The sequence below is a fragment of the Ornithorhynchus anatinus genome, chromosome 14 (assembly GCF_004115215.2).
Source record: "Ornithorhynchus anatinus isolate Pmale09 chromosome 14, mOrnAna1.pri.v4, whole genome shotgun sequence".
In the NCBI taxonomy this organism is placed as follows: Eukaryota; Metazoa; Chordata; class Mammalia; order Monotremata; family Ornithorhynchidae; genus Ornithorhynchus; species Ornithorhynchus anatinus.
In genome coordinates, this window is record NC_041741.1 from 27,753,578 (window position 1) to 27,776,561 (window position 22,984).

Sequence of the window (22,984 nt, forward strand, 5' to 3'; positions counted from 1 at the left end):
GTAATCCTCAGCTTTAGCTTAGGGTGGAGAAATCGGTCAAGCGACCCAAGAGCGTGCAGAACGCTCTACCGAGAACCTGGGAGAATCTACTACAAGAGGATTGGTAGACAGGTCCCTTGCCCACCAGGAGCTTACAGTCGGTCAGTCGATCGGTCATTTGTATTTAGAGAAGCAGCGTGGCTCAGTGGAAAGGGCGCGGGCTTTGGAGTCAGAGGTCATGGGTTCGAATCCCGGCTCCGACACTTAATAATAATGTTGGTATTTGTTAAGCGCTTACTATGTGCCGAGCACTGTTCTAAGCGCTGGGGGAGATACAGGATGATCAGGTTTCCCCACGTGAGGCTCACCGTTAATCCCCATTGTCCAGACGAGGTGACTGAGGCAACAGAGAAGTGAAGTGACTTGCCCACAGTCGCACAGCCGACAAGCGGCGGAGCCGGGATTCGAACCCATGACCTCTGACTCCCAAGCCCGGGCTCTTGCCACTGAGCCGCGCTGCCTCTCTTTAAGTGCCTGCTGTGTGCCAGGCACTGCACTAAGCAATGAGGAGGACACAAGTTAATCAGGTTGGATACAATCCATGTCCCACAAGGGGCTCATAGTCTTCATCCCCAGATGAGGTAACTGAGGCACAGGCAAGTGAAGTGACTTGCCCAACAGACAGGTGGCGGAACCGGGATTAGAACCCAGGTCCTCCGACTCCCAGACTCGTACTCTTTCCACTAGGCCACGCTGCATCTCCTCCCATATTTCAGTCCACGTGAACAAGGGACGACCCATGTTGCTCACGCAACAAAATCGGAGTCGATATCCTCGGGTTCGATCGGGAATTCAGAACACGATGATATGTCATTCACTGTGGAAAAATCTATCTTTCAGTGACCGGCATGTTGGTAAAATTTACTCGAAGTCTTCCTCATTCGTGGATTATGTCCGAAAGTCTCTGAAGAAGCTTGGACTAGATGAGTCAAAGGTCAGTGTCCGATTTTAGACAGTACCGCGGAATCGCAGGGACTGCCGTACCCCAGGTGGGATTGGTTCCATGAAAATTGTGTTAATGGAAGAGCTTCCTAGAGAAAATAATGTGACGTGCATTCATGTGCTCCCAAGATTCGACAAATGGCCCCAGATAATACAAATATTATAAAAAATCTTGAGAATCCAGAAGATAGAGCTACGTGATCGAATTGAACGGCAATGTAAACATGCCCCAATAATGAAAGATCCTGAATTATACTTCTGTGTGCCTGTGTAAATATGGTAATTAATTTTCTAAGTAGTCTCTGGAGCCCAGGCTTGGGAGTCAGAGGTCACGGGTTCGAATCCAAGCTCTGCCACTTGGCAGCTGTGTGGCTGCGGGCAAGTCACTTCACTTCCCTGTGCCTCAGTGACCTCATCTGTAACATGGGGATTAAGACGGTGAGCCTCACGTGGGACGACCCGATCACCGTGTATCCACCCCGGCGCTTAGAGCAGTGCTCTGCACATAGTAAGCACTTAAATACCAACATTATTTGGCCAAATAGGCATCTGCCATTATCTACATCCATGTCCTACGTGGGGCTCACAGAACTAGACCCCATTTAATAGGTGAGGTAACTGAGGCCCGGAAAATAATAATAATGTTGGTATTTGTTAAGCGCTTACTATGTGCAGAGCACTGTTCTAAGCGCTGAGGTAGATACAAGGTAGTCAGGTAGTCCCCTGTGGGGCTCACAGTCTTCATCCCCCTTTTACAGATGAGGTGACTGAGGCACAGAGAAGTTAAGTGACTTGCCCAGGGTCACCCAGCTGACCAGTGGCAGAGCCGGGATTCGAACCTGTGACCTCTGACTCCCAAGCCCGGGCTCTTTCCACTGAGCCACGCTGCTTTATCAATAATTACTATGGTATTTGTTAAGTGCTCTTGCTATGTGCCGACCGCTGGGAGAGGTACAGGCAAATCAGGTTGGACGCAGTCCCTGTCCCACGTGGGGCTCACAGTCTCAATCCCCATTTTGCAGACGGGGTACCCGAGGCCCACGAAGGTGAAGTGACTTGCCCAAGGTCACACAGCAGACAAGTGGTTGAGCTGGGGTAAGAACCCATGACCTTCTGACTCCATTCATTCATTCAGTAGTATTTATTGAGCGCTTACTATATGCAGAGCACTGTACTCAGTGCTTGCAATGGCTCAGTGGAAAGAGCCCGGGCTTCGGAGTCAGAGGTCATGGGTTCGACTCCCTGCTCTGCCACTTGTCAGCTGTGTGACTGTGGGCAAGTCGCTTAACTTCTCTGTGCCTCAGTTACCTCATCTGTAAACTGGGGATTAACCGTGAGCCCCACGTGGGACCACCCGGTTACCCTGTATCTACCCCGGCGCTTAGAACAGTGCTCGGCACGTAGTAAGCGCTTAACAAATACCAACATTATTATTATTATTATAATCCCAGCCCAACAACGGGCTCCCAGTCTAAAAGGGGGAGACAGACAACAAAACGAAGCAAAACATGTAGTGAAGTCATTAGGCCATGCCGCTTCCGGAGCAAGGAATGAAGTGGCTTTGGGAAAACAGGGATACGGAGAGATGGACAGATGGAGAGAGGGACCGGAAAGCAAACGGACGCTCCAAGTAGCACAGATGCATCGGCTTGCAAAGGCCGGTCTTTTCCTGTACCCGGGGTGGAGTGCCGTCGTCTGTAATCAGAGGATTTAAGACTGAGGTCATATTGCAGGACGTGATCTCCTGATTGCTCTGGAGGGTGACAGATTCCAGGCGCCTACTTAACATTTTAACCATAGATACTCTGAAAATAGAGTTTCGATTTCATCTCTAGCGTTAGGTATAAACGTTATCACAGTAGGGCTTACGTGTGAGATTCCGACAGTTCGAATCTGATGGCCGAAAACGATTTTAATGGGTACTGAGCTTAGCACGTTGTCTTTAGAGACCCTTTGATCAGATACAGGCTATCGCCTTTAAGCGAATGGGCGGATGGTGAGCGAATCTCTATTATTGTGCATCCGATCCTATAATGACCATCTGTTACCATTTAAAACTATGTAAACAACTTAAGTGCCGAGAAAACCTTCCAACATGCTTCCGGATGGCTTTGCGTCCTGAGAAATCTCTCTGAGACATGTGGATGAAAACATAACGGGCTCAGACAGATCATTATCATTCCAAAGTAAGCCGGGGCTACATGTGTGGGATAGTGCGGCGGGGGGCGGGGGGGGGGGGGAATTGACTCCGGCTTAAAAGATGAATCCAAGGGGACAAGTGTTAAAGTCATTTATAAAAAGACCGCCTTGAGCATTCTACCGTACAAAGTTTGTCATCCTAGTAAGGCCATTTGCAGTTACAGCAAACCGGCTCCGTTCTCACGTGACTGAATATGCGTGACGATGAGAGCGCATTGCCCTCTGTATCGACCCGGTCCTTCACTGGCTACACCGATAAAGAGGGGCTTTTAAATCTTGGGGAGCTTACTGTGTGCAGAGCGCTGTGATAAGCGCTTGGGAGACTACAACAATTTAACAGACACATCGCCTACCCGCAGCGAGCTTACAGGCGAGAGAGGGAGTTCGGCATTACATTTCGCCATTAGAGCCAGATTCTACTATCGACCTAACCAGATTCCACTTGGACGCTGATAAATAACGTTGGTATTCGTTAAGCGCTTACTACGTGCAGAGCACCGTTCTAAGCGCTGGGGGAGATAACAGGGTAATCGGGTTGTCCCACGGGAGGCTCACAGTTGATCCTCATTTTACAGATGAGGTTACCGAGGCACAGAGAAGTGAAGTGACTCGCCCACAGTCACACAGCTGACAAGTGGCGGAGCCCGGATTAGAACCCATGACTTCTGACTCCCAAGCCCGGGCTCTTTCCACCGAGCAACGCTGCTTCTCTGATAAGACCCTCCCTGACCCATAGTTCTCAGGACCTTAATATTATTATCATTATTATTATTATTACTATGATTACATTTGTTAAGCACTTACTTTGTGCCAGACGCTGTACTAAGTGCTGGGTTGCATACCGGCCAATGGGGTTGGACACAGTCCCCGTCCCACGTGGGGCTCACAGTCTCAATCCCCGTTTTATCGATGAGATAACTGAGGCACAGAGAAGTGAAATGACTTTTTTTTTTTTGGTGTTTGTTAAGCGCTTACTATGTGCAGAGCACCGTTCTAAGCGCTGGGGTGGATGCAGTGTAATCAGCTTGTCCCACGTGAGGCTCACAGTCTTACTGCCCATTTTACAGATGAGGTAACTGAGGCACAGAGAAGTGAAGTGACTTGCCCACAGTCACACAGCTGACAGGGGGCGGGGGCCGGGATTCGAACCCATGACCTCTAACTCCCAAGCCCGTGCTCTTTCCACTGAGCCACGCTGCTTCCCCTAACTTGCTCAAGGTCACACAGCAGACGGGTGACGGGGCCGGGATTAGAACCCATGATCTTCTGACTCCCAGGCTCGTGCCATTTCCGCTACGCCATGCTGCTTCTCCTAAGGGCTGTGAGGAGGAGAGTGGAGTGACTATCGGTATTTCGAGAGTACTCCTTCCAAACTAACCTAACTATTCCTCTAGCACAATTCTCCCTTCTCTGACCCAGAAGCAGTGTCGCCTCGTGGATAGAGCAGGGGGGTCTGGGAGTCAGAGATGATGCAGAAGGGGGTGAAGCAGATCTGTGTACTCGCGTGTAGCGGACCTAGCCGTGGTTAACCTCCTCGACGAATCCTCCCCCAGCTCCCCACAAATAAGAACGATCCCCCTTGTAAACCGAGTTGAGCTCACTGAGAGCTCACCTCCTCCCAGAGGCCTTCCCGGGCTGAGCTTCCCCTTTTCCCTCTGCTCCTTCTGCTGCCTCTCTGCCCCCCCCGCCCTTCGCCACCCCTCAGCTAAGCCCCCTTTCCCTCCTTTCCCTCTGCTCCTCCCCCTCTCCCTTCCCCTCAGCACTGTGCTCATTCGTAGAGATTTCTATTACCCTATTTATTTCATTACCCTATCTATTTGGTTAATGAGGTGTACATCCCCTTGATTCTACTTATTGCAATTAAGTTGTCTTGTTTTTGTCCGTCTGCCTCCCCCGATTAGACCGTGAGCCCGTCGGACGGCAGGGACCGTCTCTCTCTGTTGCCCAATTGTCCATTCCAAGCGCTTAGTACGGTGCTCTGCACGTAGTAAGCTCTCAATAAATACTGTTGAATGGATGAATGAATGAATTATTGCCTCTGCCCTTCTGCAGGTCTCTCAGACAATAAATGATATTCACTGAGCATTTACAGTTGCAGAGCACTGTACGGAGCGCTTGGCAGAGCACAACGCAACCGAGTCGATAGGCCCGACCTTCCCTACGAGGAGCTGACAGTCATATGATAGTAACGGTGGTATTCGTCAAACGCTTACGCTGTGCCAGGCATCGGACTAAGCCCTGAGGTTGTCAGGTTGGACCCGGTCCCCGGCCCCCATAGGCCTCACAGTCTTAACCCCCGTTTTACAGATGAAGTGACTGAGGCACGGATAAGCGAAGTGACTTGCCCAAAGTCACACAGCAGACAAGTGGCGGAGCCAGGATTCAGACTCGGGATTTTCTGACTCGCGGGCCCGTGCTCTAGCCATGACCCCTGCGGATCACTCTCTTCCATCGGGCTGTCCGTCTTCTTGGCCATGGTTTGTGGAAGCGCTCCGTAGGTCAGAGTGTTTAGCTCGTTGTGGGCAGGGAATGTGTCTGTATATTGTTAGATTTCACTCTCCCAAGTGCTTAGAACAGTGCCCGGCACCCAGTAAGCACTCAATAAATACTACCCTTCCCACCTTCACAATGTGCTGCACGGGCTTAGTATGCACTGTGTTACACACACTTAGAATGACCATTCAGACGAGTCTCTTGCGACAGAAAGTCTGTCGATTTATTTATTTGAGTGCTGACTTTGTGCAGAGCACGGTTCTAAGGCCTTCTTAACAACCTCCAGTGATTGCCTATCGACCTCCGCACGAAACAAAAACTTCTCACGCTGGGCTTCGAGGCTCTCCGTCACCTGGCCCCTTCCTACCTCTCCTCCCTTCTCTCTTTCCACCGCCCACCCCGCACGCTCCGCTCCTCCGCCGCCCGCCTCCTCGCCGTCCCCCGTTCTCGCCCGTCCCGCCGTCGACCCCCGGGCCGCGTCCTCCCGCGGTCCCGGAACGCCCTCCCTCCTCACCTCCGCCAAACTCATTCTCTTCCCCTCTTCCAAACCCTATTTACAGCTCACCTCCTCCGAGAGGCCTTCCCAGACTGAGCTCCCCTTCTCCCTCTGCTCCCTCCATGCCCCCCCTTCACCTCTCCGCAGCTGCACCCTCTTCTCCCCCCTTCCCCTCTGCTCCTCCCCCTCTCCCGTCCCATCCCCTCGGCACTGTACTCGTCCGCTCGACTGTACGTATCTTCATCACCCTATTTGTTTTGTTAATGGGATGTACATCACCCTGATCCTATTTATTTGCTATTGTTTTAATGAGATGTTCTTCCCCTCGACTCTGTTTATCGCCATCGTTCTCGTCTGTCCATCTCCCCCGATTAGACCGTGCGCCCGTCAAAGGGCAGCGACTGTCTCTATCTGTTACCGATTTGTCCATTCCAAGCGCTTAGTACGGTGCTCTGCACATAGTAAGCGCTCAATAAATACTATTGAATGAATGAATGAATGAAAGGCCTTGGGAGAATACAATATAGCAGAGTTATTAGTAGATACGCCCCCGTCCACAAGAAGCTTACGGTCTAAGACAGCCGGCTCCAGCGCTTAGTACAGTGCCTGGCACATAGTACGCGCTTAACAAATACCATTTGTATCATCTACTGCATTGTCGGACGCTTGCTTAGCAGTTTGATTTCAGTGAGCTCTGATCTGTTCTTCGGAACTGCCGTGAAGCCACCCAGGACGATACTGGTACAGCAGAAACCACCGGCTGTAGAAATAGACTGCTGCAGTCTGTTAACCAGGCAAACGTCTCCATTTCCCGATTCTTGAACTGGGAATTCAAAAATATTGGAGCTAAATACGTTGCAGTTTCTCCTGCCTGGAGCACTCCCAAACGACATTAGCATTAAAAGGTTCCCATGTTGGTTCGGGGACTAAGAAGGAATGAGAGACGGAAAAATCCCCAAATCACGCTCATCGTGCGTAAATATAGCCACCGTGTTCTCATACTGAATTTACTGAAATGCAGCTTGGCCTAGTGGATAGAACACAGGATCGGGAGGCAGAAGGATCAGCTCTGCCGCTTTCCGCTCTGTGACCTTGGGAAAGTCACTTCTTTGGGCCTCAGTTACTCCCTCTATAAAATGGAGTTTAAGACTGTGAGCCCCAGGTGGGGCGTGGACTGATTAGCTTGGTACCCGCAATGCCAGCGTGGCTCAGTGGAAAGAGCCCGGGCTTGGGAGTCCGGGGTCATGGGTTCGATTCCTTTCTCTGTCACTTGTCAGCTGTGTGACTGTGGGCAAGTCACTTCACTTCTCTGTGCCTCAGTTACCTCATCTGTAAAATGGGGATTAAGACTGGGAGCCCCACATGGAACAACCTGATTCCCCTGTGTGTACCCCAGCGCTTAGAACAGTGCTCTGCACATAGTAAGCGCTTAACAGATACCAACATTATTAAAGTAAGCACTTAACAAATGCCACTAAAAAAAAAATCTTACTAACTGTGTAATCCTCTGTATCTTTGGGCTGTTATTTTCTGGGTAACTTGGCTAATGGAAGAGCAGTTTCTAGAATAATAGAACTCACGATATGAATGATAAACCACATTTTCCATGTATGGTAAATGCTTTCACTAGAAGATATTCCCCAACCTTCTCTGAGGAAGACTTTTGCCATCTATTTCTTGGGAAAATAGCAGTTCATTTTTCAATTTGCTTAAATTTTGTTTACTGAAATGAGGTCACGACTCTTAACTGTTATTCTTCAAAATCCTGGACTTGCCGTTTACTTTCCGTTTAGGTATTGATTTGTGAAGAAGAGGTTTTAACTGGATTAACATCCTCGAGGAGAAAAAACTTTATTATTCAATTTGTTGAAATTAGGAATCATTTGGAATGATTAAGGCTGTTCCAAAAAATATTTGGCATCCTTTAACACTTTTTAAAGTCGACGGTTTCTATACATTTAGAATATATGGAGCTTGTCATGCATTATATGTCTTAAAAAAACAAAACTGGAGAAATTACCCAGTTGTAAACATTCTCTTCTTCCATTTACTCATTATTTGTGGAAGTCAAATAGCAAACATGTTCCAAACAGTAAACCAAGAGGAACTCCTTTTCTTCATAAATTGAATCATTATTACCGCTATATTTTCAAAGCTTAAAAATACAATTTTATAAAGTGAAATAGGTGTTCAGTCTAATGCTGATTCTCCGTCGTAATCTGACCTGTGGCTAGTTCAGATAGCCGAGCAGAGTTGGTTACCCATCTTTCAAAGATAGCCAAACCCGATTATGTTTTATTATAGTAGCTTTTGGTTTCCTGAACTATTGCAGCTTGTTATTATAAATTTTTAAATCACACTCTTCACTAAATATTATATAAGGCATTTGTTTCATACTTTGATACTGTAGTAATAGTGAAACACCAATACTTTAACATTTAATTCAGCTTACCCTAAAGCCAGTCTACGTTCAAGATCCATGGATTCAAGCAAGTTTACACTCTTGGTTTCGTTTTTCAGTGCTGACTCTGTCTGTCTTTGTTGTTTCTTTGCCTAGAAGAGTAGCTTTACAATTTGGGTCAATTTGGTAAATTGGTATGTTTCCTGTGTTCAGCAGAGGATCTGAAATCTCTTTAAAATTAGCTTACAAAGGGCTCTAGGAGCCCACCGTTGGCAGAGAAGGTTTTATGGTCAGGGTAAATGCTGCACACACCAAAACGATGGGTGCTTTCTTGTGCCCCGGGGCTAAATCACACTTCTTTATATATTTAATGTGAACCATTTGGAATAGCATGGATGGGGAAACAAAGAGAAACTGCAGGCAACTCCACCACATTGTTTAAAACCCCTGTTGAATTACTACCACTTCAAAAAGCTTCAGAAAGGCCTGAAATTGCACAGGGATCCAAGGAATTGCTGAATAATAAAACTGGGTCGATACCGTCATAGTTTCAGCTTCAGTAATCTTTGATTATTACGGTGTAAGTGCATCAATAATTTGTCGTCGTTCTGTTTTTGGTAGCAGTCCTGTTGCTTTTTGATCCTGTCCGTAGTAAAGCAGGGCTTTGTGGACAGGGAACGAGTCTGCCAACTCTGTTGTAATGTATGCGCCGAGGGTTTAGTACAGCGCTTTACACGTAGTAAGCATTCAAGAGATATCGTTGGTTAATTGATTGATTCATAGTGGCAAGATGAGAATTTTTTTTTTAAGATAATCTGTTGAAAAGAAGTTTATGTTTTAGACTTCTCATTTTGGCGTAGTGAATTGTCTCCCTCTTAATAGTGGATACTATCATCAAATGAAGTTTAGATAATAATAATAATGATAATAATAATAATGTTGGTATTTGTTAAGCGCTTACTATGTGCAGAGCACTGTTCTAAGCGCTGGGGTAAACACAGGGGAATCAGGTTGTCCCACGTGGGGCTCACAGTCTTAATCCCCATTTTACAGATGAGGGAACTGAGGCACAGAGAAGTTAAGTGACTTGCCCACAGTCACACAGCTGACAAGTGGCAGAGCTGGGATTCAAACTCATGAGCCCTGACTCCAAAGCCCGTGCTCTTTCCACTGTGTCACGCTGCTTCTCTAGATGTAAATGTTGTATTCACTGAGATTAGTTGCTGAGCGTTGTTTCATCATAGTGTTAACTATACTTATTGAGCATCTACTAAGTAGAGAACAGTGTTTTAGACACTTGGGAAACATAAAAAGAAATAGCAAATGCAACCACTCCGTTGAGGAGCTCATAACCTAAAGAAAAAACTGGAAAAAATGATCCAAAGTTAAGTGAGAGAATAGCTAAAAATAGAGAAGTGAATAATCGAAAGATAAATTTGTGAGTGCCGAGATGATTAACTATCCCAGCTCAGAAACAGGAAGATGGGGAGACTATGAAAAGCAGCTTGGCCTAGTGGAAAGAGCCCGGAAGTCAAAGGATCTGGGTTCTAATTCTGCTGTCACTTGTCTGTGACCTGTGCTTCCACTTCCTAATCTGTTAAATGGGCATTCGTTCATACCCCTTATTACTTAGACTGGGAGGCCCATGCAGTTCAGGAAATGTGTCCAACTTGATAACCTTGTATCTACCCCAGAATTTAGAACAAGTGATTGGCACATAATAAGCTCTTAATAAATGCCATAAAAAAATTTCCTGGAGGAAGCCGCTTTCCAAAAGAATTTTAAAGAAAGGGAAAGATTTGTTGATTTGCTGAAACACGCAAGGGAAAAGTAGCCCAACAGCAAGAAAGACATGATCAGAATTAGGGGAAAAGAGTGTGCTGCAGTTGAGTGAGCATTGGCGGAGCAAACAGCACCGACCTGGGAGTTAGGGGGAGAATAGTGCTGATGGAGTCAATTGATGGAAAGTCTTGAGGGCAGCGGTCAGGAATTTTTTTGTTGCAGTTTTTCAAAGAGCGGAGAACCATTACAAATTCTTGAGGAAGAAAAAAATGTGCTCTGTAAAGTATTTTAAAAATAGGCATGCAGCGCTCTGTGAACTAGACTGGAGATGGGAGAGGAAGGTAGCAGGGAAATCAGTGAGAAGGCTGTTTTTGTCACCCGACTGGGAGGTGATGACAATGTGTATCAGGATGATAGCTGTAAGGTTATCCACGTATCCATATCCAGTGCCAGTCCCTCCCAATTCCTTTCGTTTGCTGCCCTCCTTGACTCTCTTGTATTTTACGGCCAGCCGGAAACCAAAATGGCCCCAGAAAGGTAACCCTGTGGTTTTCCTCAGGTCAAGTATGACCCCTCTAACAACCGTTGAAATAGCCTCCGCTGGAGCAGAGAAACGATTATCTGTCACTGGACCCGAGAAAGGGTTCTTGTGAAATGTTGATTCAGAAAAGCGTTGGCTAGCTGAAGAAGCATATTCTAAGGATTTTTGAAAGATCGTTTGTACATAAGAAAGTTTTCCAAATTAACTGGAACCAAGCCTACTTTGGCTATTTTCAAGTTTGGAAGTGAACAAAACGGTTGTCTGACTCAAATGAACTAGCACCCAATTTGGTTCAGAGGCTTGGACACTTTTCTCTTTCGGCTGTTTCGAAGAGCCTCAGTTTAAATGATTGATTAAAACAACCAATTTGGGGATCGGCATTCCACCGTATTTCATAGAGTTATATATGGCTTTTATGTTGATTAATCTTCATTAAAAATAGTGAAATCAAAATCAAATGAAATCAATTTAATTGCCATCTTTTTTATCTTGTAGGTTACTGAAAAGTGCATAACGGATTACTATGAGAAGTACAGGCCTCGAATGAATGAACTGGAAGCATTTAATATGGTAAAAATTACGGGATTAAAGCAATCAATTGTATAAGTGTGCTAGACTAGTATAGGGTACTATTAAATTTTATGATAGTGGTAGACCAGCTTAAGTTGTGATACCCAGTCTGTAGAAAAACATTGAAGTTGGATCATATCCTATCCCACAGCTATATTAGGTGTCGGTAAAATAATAAAGAGAACATATGGAAGATTCTTTTTTTAAAAGATTATAAATGTGTAGAAATATCACAGTTGTTTGACCCCATATTGGCCTCTGTGGTTGTTTCACAAGCATTCCTTGAAGTGAAATTCCTTCTCCATGCCTCCTTGAAACTTTTTTTGACATTGTATGATTGCTTATTGGAGTCTACCTCAAATCACATAAATAGTTCACTTTCCCTACTTAGCTTATTCTTTAAACTTTTCGTATGTTAAACTTTCCCTATTTAGTTTATTCGTTAGACTTTTGATAAGTTCTCTATCCCTGTTCTGAGTATGTAGGTGTAGGGTAGAATTAGGTTCTCCTTTCCAGAAATATTGTACTGAGGGGCAAAAGGGGCAAGGGGGTATAGCAATACGATTGACTGACTGACTTCATTTCAGAGAGTCATAATAATATCCAATCTTTCTTTCAGTTGAAAGTTGTTCTGGCTCCCTGTATAGAGACTTTGATTCTTCTGGATCGCCTCTGTTACCTCAAAGAGCAGGTATACGGATATATTTTTTTTTTAGAACCCCAAAATTCTCTTCATCGAAAGAGATCATTTACATCCAGTTAATTTTGAAGCTGAGAATTGTGTATTTTATAAAAGACCAGTAGTACAGCTATTCTCATCTCAATTATTTGGAAATGTTTAAATATTCATTTCATCTCATTTTAAACACATGCCCAACAGATGTTGTTTTCAGTAAGCTGCAATAGTTAAGTTTATATTATTTCAGTTGCATGGTAATTACAAGTCAAGCAGACAGTAAATACACACACATACATATTCACACACTCACACACACAAACCATATGCGGAAGCATTTTGGGCCTAAAATAAATACGGGTCAAGCAGAAGGGATAGATTTCATAGCCTTCATTTTCAAGGATCGCCATTATGATGCCTACGTAATTATATGCATTGTGTATGCTTGGCACATAGTAAGCCCTTAAGAAATACCCCAAAACAACAACAACAACAAAACATAATTACTTGCATTTCTACATGTAAGTTCGTCATACTAGGTTCACTCATTTTCCCTAGGAAAGGAAAAAGTATTGCATTTTTCCACAAATCGGAACTGATGAATTATTGTTTGGCAGGAAAAAAAAACTGACACTTCTTATGGTATTAAAGGGAAGTGGTTTTGCAGCTTCTGCTCTGGGCCATGGTCAAAATAAAGTTTTGTGACATTTTTAAATTAAACACATTCATGAAAACTGCCCCGTTTTTCCACTATAAACCCTTCGTTTTAACGGCTTTGTTTCATCATAAGAAACTTTGCTTTATTCTCTTATACAGTCTTCTTGGACAAATGGGTTCTAATAAATGTTTGCCTTTGATCTAACTGGAAATCTTGAAATAGTTTTCTAATGACGATGTACTTTTCCAGAGTGCCGTTTAGGTATAAATTACATGAATTTCTCTAAGGTTTCCAAGATGGGCATGTAATCTGGGCCTACTAACAGGACACTGATTTCTCCTTTTTGAACAATTTCTATTAACTGGAATACAAGAACAGCCAAGATTGGTTTTTGAAACCGAAATGATGGAAGTGGCGTGGCAGGTTAATTTGGTCTTTGCAATTCTTTAAACAAGTCTCTAACCATATATCCCATAGAGAAACAATGTCCCAAGGGAGTAGTTAAGAAAAATTTGAATGATTTTAAGTTATTCTTATAGCGATTGCCCTGTGTGTTAATGGAAAATGAGGGGTTTTTTTCTTTCACATTACATAAACTTACACATTTTTTCAGAGTTCTTAGATTACAGAAGGTAGATCGACTCTCCTATCCATCTTTCTTAGATGACCCCATTTTAGGTACTTTAATCATGTATCGATTTACAGGACAGCATTTCCTGGTCTGCCTTGGTGAGGTTATTTGATCCCGTGAAGTCCCCCAGATGTTACGCAGTTGTTGCTCTGAAGAAATAGCAACGCCGTCGAATGGAAGCAAGACAGTGGCTGCATCCAGTGCTGTGCCTTGGAATGAATCGGAGTTTCAAACATGATTTTTTTTAGAGATTTCAATTCACGTTAACCATGTCGAATCCTATTTTCTGTTTACATTTTAAAAGAATCAAAGTGTGAGACATATGAACCTTAAGATTATCAACATAGTCTTGTGACTTTCACACAGAAACCTGCAAAATGTGTGATAGTGAGCTTCAATTTCGTGATCACAGTATATTGAAAAATGATGATTAAGGATTTTAAGATGTTCAGACACCTGATTTTTTTTTTTTTTTACTCCTTTGAAAATAAAAGAAAAGTGTCAGCCCAGTGGTATCAGTTGGTGATGATGTGCTGTGGTGTTACCTGAACTTTGCCCCGTCCCTTGTACCTCATTAATTCACACGCCTTCCCCTCCCCACCCCCATCCCGGTGCCTAACTCGACACCTGCTCCGTGTCCAAGGAGGCAGGCTACATGCCTGGCACAAATCGGCTCAGGTATGACACCGGTTTGCACTTTAAGAATCCCACAGATTCAAGTGTTTTCGTCTGTCTCGTTTTAAATCGGTTTTATATTATTTAATGATCTCCAGGCCAAGACCTAAAACAAAAGGGAATGGAGAGCTGGCAGCTATTCTGGTGAATTCAGGCTGTGTAAACAACAAATTCAAGATCCTCAGATCGGTAACGTTGGCCCTGAAATAGCCACGGTTTCTTATTTTCTAGACAAGCAATCATCGGGACCACCTACTTAAAGTGGTAAAGTTCCTTCAGGTTTCTACTGCTTATGTTTGCGTAGGCTTTTAGATCAAATTCTTACTAATGCATGGTGGCTTAGGCTATGAGCCCAATGTGGTCATGAAAATAAAATCCTGGGGCGTCCCTCAGCACGCAACTGGCTCCTCACCTCCCTCCGAATCAGGCCTAGATTCCTTTCCGTTATGGGCATCAGAGTTCTCCAGTAACGTTCTTCAGCTCACATGGCGACTCTCTACCTGGTACACCCCAGTTTATACTCTTCGCTCCTCCCAAAATTCACCTTCTAACTGAACCTCGATTTTGAGTGTCCGTCCTCTGGCCCCCTCGCTCGCCATCATTTCCCCAGCCTGGAAATCCCTTCCCCTCAAATCCTCTAGACCCCAGTTTGACCCGTTTTTGAGACCCTCCCAAATCCCACCTTTTACAAGAAGCCTTTCCCGGTTAATTCGCAGCACCCCAGCTTTGTCACCCCAACTCCCACCCTCAGCATTTATATATTTTATTCCTATCCTCTGCACTCAAATGCATATGTTTATTTTTATCTATAGCTTCAATTATGTTCAGTTTCTTCATCCTGTCTTACCTTCTGTTACGTAAGGAATTTTTGTTCCCTCATTAAATTGTCTGCAGGAAACGCATAGCTTGCTGCTGTCCCAAGAAGTCAGCACAATACTTGGCACACGGAAGGTGCTCAAAATGACTTTTCTCATCTAAACTCTGCCAGTCGAAACGTAGGAATGTGTCATTTGGGGAAGGAGAGGAGAGGATTTCTCTTTTTATCAGTATTTACAATGAGCCAACAATCATTCATCCGGTCATCCATTAATCGAATACAATAAAGAAGAAATACCATTTAGGCCCTGGCCTTCAGGAAACTCATATTCTCAAAGGTGGTGCTGAGGAATTTGGCTATGAGCACGCGAGGAGAGATTGGATGCATAAAGACACGAAAATCAAACACCAAGACAGTGAGAAGCAGAATATGAGCACTAGAACACTTCGGGTGAAGGAGCTGTGTTCGGGCTTCTCGCTGCTTAGGCGAGGCTTCCAGAGTCCGAAAGTCAAAAGAGGCACAGCCCAATCTTTCTCCAGCATTTCAAGGGAGTGTAGAAAGGAAAGGGAGAAGGGAACTGGGGCAAGAACTGAGAAATACTGTGGGATTCAGGAAAGTCTTTTTTGAGCCTTTTTGAAGGCAGAAGAGCAGGAGCCAGTAAGATCTCATTGCGGGGCGGGAAGGGGGGAGATGAACTAGGGAGCAGGTGGGAAATCAGAGAAGCAGCGTGGCTCAGTGGAAAGAGCATGGGTTTGGGAGTCAGAGGTCATGGGTTCGAATCCCAGCTCTGCCACTAGACAGCTGGGTGACGGTGGGCAAGTCACTTCACTTCTCAGTACCTCAGTTACCTCATCTGTAAAATGAACTCATTCGCTCTCACGGCTTCGACTACCATCTCTACGCAGATGACACGCAGATCTACATCTCCGCCCCTGCCCTCTCCCCCTCCCTTCAGGCTCGCATCTCCTCCCGCCTCCGGGAGGTCTCCACCTGGATGTCGGCCCGCCACCTAAAACTCAACGTGAGCGAGACTGAGCTCCTCATCTTCCCGCCCAAACCCGGTCCTCTCCCAGACTTCTCTATCACCGTGGATGGCACGACCATCCTTCCCGTCTCTCGGGCCCGCAATCTCGGTGTCATCCTTGACTCGTCTCTCTCGTTCACCCCACGCATCCTATCCGTTACCGAGACCTGCCGGTTTCACCTCTACGATATCGCCAAGATCCGCCCTCTCCTCTCCACCCAGACGGCTACCTTACTGTTACGGGCTCTCGTTATATCCCGGCTAGACTACCGTGTCGGCCTTCTCTCTGACCTCCCTTCCTCCTCTCTCACCCCGCTCCGGTCTATTCTTCACTCCGCCGCCCGGCTCATCTTCCCGCAGAAACGATCCGGGCGTGTCACTCCCCTTCTTAAACAACTCCAGTGGCTGCCCATCGACCTCCGCTCCAAACAAAAACTCCTCACTCTAGGCTTCGAGGCTCTCCGTCACCTCGCCCCTTCCTACCTCTCCTCCCTTCTCTCTTTCTACCGCCCACCCCGCACGCTCCGCTCCTCCGCCGCCCACCTCCTCGCCGTCCCTCGGTCTCGCCTATCCCGCCGTCGACCCCCGGGTCACGTCCTCCCGCGGTCCTGGAACGCCCTCCCTCCTCACCTCCGCCAAACTGATTCTCTTTCCCTCTTCAAAACCCTACTTAAAACTCACCTCCTCCAAGAGGTGAGACTGAGCTCCTCTTCTCCCTCTACTCCCTCTGCCATCCCCCCTTTACCTCTCCGCAGCTAAACCCTCTTTTCCCCCTTTTCCCTCTGCTCCTCCACCTCTCCCTTCCCATCCCCACAGCACTGTACTCGTCCGCTCAACTGTATATATTTTCGTTACCCTATTTATTTTGTTAATGAATTGTACATCGCCTCGATTCTATTTATTCGCCATCGGTTTTTACGAGATGTTCTTCCCCTCGACTCTATTTATTGCCATCGTTCTCATCTGTCCGTCTCCCCCGATTAGACCGTAAGCCCGTCAGACGGCAGGGACCGTCTCTATCTGTTGCCGACTTGTTCATCCCAAGCGCTTAGTACAGTGCTCTGCACATAGTAAGCGCTCAATAAATACTATTGAATGAATAAAATGGGGAGGAAGCCTGTGAGTCTCACGTGGGACAACCTGATTACCCTGTATCTAACCCAGTGCTTAGAACAGTGCTCTGCACATAGTAAGCGCTTAACAAATACCAACATTATTATTATTATTAAATCCCTTGAGAGACAGCTAGGAATAAAGAGGGAAGAGAAGGGATAGGGGATCGATGAGACGGCAAAGGAATTATGGGAAGTTCCCACCTGATCCTTCCTATTTTATCAATAAAGAATTAGAAGACCATCAAGTTTTAGGGAAGTAGGTTTGGAGGCACTAGAAGCTTCGATTCAATTCTCTGCATCCAGTAGGTATTCAAAAGATATCATCGATGGACTGACTGATTGATTGAGAAGCAGAGTGGCCTAGGGAGAAGCAGTATGGATAAAGTACTGATAGATATAGTGTGGATCTGGGTTCTAATTACTGATAGATATAGTGTGGATCTGGATTCTAATTCTGGCTCCACCACTTATCTGTTCTGTGACCTTGGGCAAGTCACTTCACTTCTCTGTGCTGCAGTTACCTCATCTGTAAAATGGGGATTTAGACTATGAGCCCCATATAAAACATGGACTGTGACCAACCGATGAGCTTACAGCATCTGGCACATAGCAAAGGCTTAAAAATACCATTAAAAAAAGATTAATAGTTAAAGGAGAGGGAGGATAAGGTTCTATATGAAAAGGGAGAGTTTTTAAATCAAATATAAATTGAAATGATTATCCATGGGCAGTTGTTTACAACTGCCCTTTCTTTTTAGATCTCCCACTGTCAGTATTTCTAAGTGTTCCCCTGTCCCATTTTAGTATTCAGCCCGGGCTAATATTAGGTATGAGCTGTAGCTGGTTATAATACAAACTCTGTTGTTTTGTAATCTCTCAAGTACTTAGTACAGCTCGATAACTACCATTGATTGATGTGTTAATTGATATTATCCTCAATTCTGCTGGAATGTTTATTTTCACTCTGTGTTTTGGCTAGAACGCGACGGCAGAATTCAGCAGTCATTTTTCCTACAACACGGTGTCAGAATGACAATGCAGGTTTTCCTTAATGTAAAACAGCCTCTCTGCTTTATAGGAAAACTGGATCTACATCATTCAACAGAGGGTGTCCCAAATCCAAATCCAAGATCTGGACAAATCATTTATTTAGTTATTTAATTATTTCTCTGAGTTATTTCATCAACGTGCCGTGCAAGGCAGGAGATTTTAAAGGTTTAAGAAATGATTCTAATCTGCTGTCCCTAACTCTTTTAGAAAACTCTCCTAACTTCAATTAATCAGTGGTATATTTTGAGCTTCTGTCATGTGCCGAGCATAGTACCAAGACCCGAGGAGAGTTCTAATCCCGGCTCCGCCACCTGTCAGCTGTATGACTTGGGGCAAATCACTTAACTTCTCGGTGCCTCAGTTACCTCATCTGTAAAATGAGGATGAAGACTGTGAGCCTCACGTGGGACAACCTGATCACCTTGTGTCTTCCCCAGTGCTTCGAACGGTGCTCGGCCCATAGTAAGCGCTTAAGAAATGCCAACATTATTATTATAATTATTACCATAGAATGGAGATGGTAGCCATGCTCTTCGCCCACAAGGAGCTTGCAGTACAGAAGGGAATTGTAAGTCAAACAGACCATGATATTTCTTCTTTAGACTCACCAACGGTGCAAATCTTCAAACTGCTTTCTAGTCTAGACCTCGCACTCGTTTCTTGGTGAAAATAAAGAGGGTTCCCAATTTTCCATTTCAAGTATTTTAAATAAGGAAGCCGCAAGGCCTAGTGGCTAGAGCACAGGCCAGGGAATCTGTCACTTGTCTGTTGTTGTGAGCCTGGGCCAATCGCTTCACTTCTCTGTGCCTCAGTTTCCTCCTCTTTAAAGAGGGGAATAAGACTGTGAGCCCCATATAGGACTGATAAGCCTATATCTACCCCTGCCCATAGTACAGTGCCTGGCATATAGTAAGTGCTTAACAAATGCCATTAAAAAATACTTCAGGATTTATTCGCTTATCTTGACTGGCACCTGCCCTGCTCCATGAGTTACAATAATGAAATGCTAATTGTAACTGATTATTTTCTGCTAATCTAATGGATTGTTATCGCTTATGTTGTAGGTGTGACAACATCAGAAATAAATAATTGAAAAGATGGTTAAAAAAAAAGAATGATCTTCTTGATATAGATTCAAACTGCTTGGCACCGAAAAAGTAAAACATGAACTCAGTAAAATGAAGGAAAAGATTGATCATTTGGCTGCCTAATCGCTGGGATTTAAACAAAGTCGATCCTTCCGTAGAGGAAAGTGCTGAGGCGGAAACAAATCACAAAAACGTGATTCTGCCCGATCTTTCAGAGTGTGACTAATGTATCATGTAAGTAACTAAAAGATTTCCCAGAACATCGATTTTCTACCTCTTTTTCCAAACAAGAAAACATGTACACACATATTAGATTTTTGGAAGTCAAGAAACAAAACTTACATTCAAATTAATCTGGAAGTAAATTACATCGTGGCTACACAGCAAACGGTCTGCAGTACTTACTAGGGCTAGGGTTTATCTGTTAAAATACAGGCCCGAAACTATAACTCGAGGCATTGTTATGTCATGTACTTTTTTTCAGGTTTCTTGGGAATTTATCTTAAAAGAACATTCCTGGTGGTTTAAGGCAAAAGGGAATCGGGGTCTTCTAGGACAGGGCCAAAAAGAGCCAGAGGCAAGGGAGAGAAAAGGAGAGGGAGAGGGTGACAGATGGGGAAGGAGTAGGAAAAAGAAATGAGGAGAAGCAGAAATGGAGTGGTGGGAAGAAGGGAAAGGGGAGGGAACTATGGGAAAAGGGAAGTGGGCCATTGAAAAGAAGGGAAGAGAGAAGGGAGATATTGGAAGAAGGGAAAGGGAATGACGAGGGATGAGATAGGGAAAAGGTGTAGGGGAGCAATGGGAATTATGGTGAAGGGAGGAGAGTGACAGAAAGAAAGGAAAAGGGAGGGGGGTGATGGTAAGAAGAGAAAAGGAAGAGGGAATGGTGGGAGGAAGGGAAAAGGGAGGGGGTAAGAAGGGAAAAGGGAGAAGGAGTGATCGGAGAAAGAGATAAAGGAAGACGAGCAACTCACTAAACCGCCTCCTCTGTCCCTGCCGTCCTCATCTTCTACCATCTGTTCTCTTCTTCCAGTCTGATAATCAGGTCAGTCTGGAATTTGAAAGTCATCTCAACCTGAATTTGGCATCGTTATGGCTCTACTGAGGTCTGTTTTATGGTATAAAGAATATACAATTTTCTGTTTTATGAATTTCCTTCCATTCAGTGGAAGTCCTTGCAGGGAAGACACAGCTCTCCTTTGCAAATAATGACATTTGGCAAAAAGCCTTCGCTCAGAGTTCTCTATCAGGTTGAACTGTGAGACAGGATCAGTCACTAGTATCTCGGTTTCTCTCCATAGGCTTAGAACTCAGTGTGGGTCTTTATATTTATTAGGGTGTATGGCTTAGTTGTGAGGAAGAGAGAAACGCTCAGGGAATGATCAGTCGTGCAAAATATGGGCTAGGACAAACCTGAGGCAAAAGGAGCTGAAATATTCCACTCTCCCCAGATGGCTCTTACTTGGCTAAGGATGACACTGGCCGCCTGTGTGGGAATTTATTAGTTGAGCATTTATCTCAATGGGTTGCCTCATTAAGTTTGCAGATGTTCCTTCAACGGAAGATTTCTTTTTAAGTCATACTGTTTTTATTAGAACTTTCCACCGCACAGAGGAGCATAAAAGAGTTAACACGTTACAGCACAGAACAAAGTGCCATATATTAAATTCTCACGGGGCAAAAAGACCCTTCGCTTCCATTAAGAAAGTGATGATTGAACACATAAAATTCCAGAAGGTGGGAAGTTGGTTTTTTTTTAGTTGGGTTTTTTTTTTTTTTTGTCACGGTTCCCTGTTTAACCTTTTTGGTTCTGTCTACGTTTAATAAGGATGAATGAACTGGATAGCTTACATGACAGCCAACTTCCATTTCTTTTGCTTTGAGTTTAACCCAGGTTTGATTAACTCCTCGTCTGGTGTTTCATCAGCCCGCCATTACTGTTACAATTCCTTTGAAGCTGCTGTAGTATTGACATTCAATGCAACAGAGCCCAATCACTGTCCAAATAGCATGGTTTCTAGGGAAAGACAAAATAATTCCAGACACCGATTGTTTTTAACAGTAGAGCAATACTTCATCACCTTTCAGTATTTCGGGGTGTCTTCTGGTCAGCAGTAAGGCATCCAAGTCTTTATATTTACAGTTTAGGCAGTGTCAATCAATCTAGACTTGTGGGCAGGGAATGTGCTTGTTTATTGTTATATTGTACTCTCCCAACCATTTAATACGGGTGCTCTGCACACAGAAAATGCTTAATAAATAATGAATGAATCAATCAATCATTTGTTGAGTATTTGTTGGTATTTGTTGAGTGCTTACTATAAGCAGAGCACTGTACTAAGCACTTGACAAACTCTTGAAGACTTTGAAGAAAAGCTATAGATTGTCTGGAGCATTTTCCACCATTTCTTTCCCATTACTGCAGTTAAGATAATTTGGAATGCTCCTGGAGAACCGCCTAACTCAAAAAAGAGGAATAGCCGAGACCTAAGGGTTTGTTTCTTTTCAATGTTGAGTACAAAAAAGCTTCGCTCTTTGAACGTTTGAAATTGATACCCCACAGGTGTCCCACTGGAGTTAACGCCACTGAATCAAGTTAGATTCAAAAATCATTTTTCCTGATCCATTTAGACAATGGTTCAAGCAGCACCCGGAATGATGAAAAGAACCTGGAGGACCTGAGAAGTGCCACACATATCCAAACCTTCCAAACCTCTTCATTTACCTGAAAGATTTCATGTGACTTCATTTTCAAAAGCCTCTAATGTAACGTGCTCCTCCTCTCTTTAGATGATTGAACTTGAACTTCTGCAAAATGTAAAACAACAGGAGATTCATTTCTAGCTCCGGGGCCTCAAGTTCTACTTTTCGCTTAAGTTTTCAGGGAGATCTGTAGAAGATGATTCCCAGTGGAATTTTCAAAATGGGGATCCCGGAAAATAAGGTTTTATCAAACCTACCGATAATCAGCATGTGTGGAAACCCGTTTTGGAAAGAAAGGCAAAGCTTAAGCTCTAACACATGCTTCTGATGTTCACTGCTGAAAGAAAATTGTATCGCCAACCACAAACAGTCAGAGCTATTCATATTCATTATGAGAAACCCGCAGAGAGAGAGAGAGGAACCTACTTTAGATTTAAGCAACCCTCTTTTCTCTCTACTTTATTTTTTTTAATGGCATTTGTTTAGCGCTTACTATGTGTCCAGCACCGTTCTAAGCGCTGGATAGATACGTTAATTAGGCCAGATGCAGTCCCTGTCCCACATGGAACTCACAGTCTAAGTAGAAGGGAGAACAGGAATCGAATCCCCATTTTCCAGTGAGGAAAGTGAGGGTCGGAGAATTGAAGTGACTTGTCCAAGGTCCTCTGGCTCCCAGGCCTGTGCTTTATCCACTAGGCCGTACTGCTTCCCATCTGACTTGCTCTTTCTCTCCCAGTCTCCCCTTGTGTCTTATCGCCTGTGGTTCTTGGCTTTGTGTCCTGGCGGCCCCTGAGGTTGGGGTTTCCATTCCAGTCCCTGCTCCCTTTGTGGGATTTGACCAACGAACCAGCCCCTGTTCACCTCCGCTGACCCTCTCTTCTAGATTGACAGAGGAAGGAAAAGTCCCCGACAGGATTTAAACCGCCTAGTATTACCGAAGGAAGCGATTAGTATTATGTCCAGTGTATTTGTGGTTTCTAATAGGAAAAACCTGAAAGAGTATGACCTTTGCTAGCTCTTAGTACAATGCTCTACACACAATAAACTTTCAGTAAATGCCATTGATTGAATGATTGATGGCCAT

The 22,984-nt window shown here is 44.6% G+C and overlaps 1 protein-coding gene across 2 annotated transcripts in view; it reads left to right on the forward strand.

Moving 5' to 3' along the window:
- The window catches only part of METTL25 (methyltransferase like 25), a 91,286-nt gene extending 76,775 nt beyond the window's left edge, over positions 1-14,511 (forward strand). Inside the window, exons 9-12 of one of the 2 annotated variants that reach the window (XM_029079235.2) lie at positions 880-973; positions 11,389-11,463; positions 12,083-12,154; positions 14,202-14,511. In XM_029079235.2, the coding sequence (XP_028935068.1) occupies positions 880-973; positions 11,389-11,463; positions 12,083-12,154; positions 14,202-14,213 (253 nt within the window). In that variant the 3' untranslated portion in view covers positions 14,214-14,511. Of the gene's footprint in view, positions 1-879; positions 974-11,388; positions 11,464-12,082; positions 12,155-13,502; positions 13,953-14,201 lie in introns of those variants that run through there. The other variant, XM_029079234.2, reaches the window with a different exon arrangement.
- Positions 14,512-22,984: the final 8,473 nt, after the last annotated feature.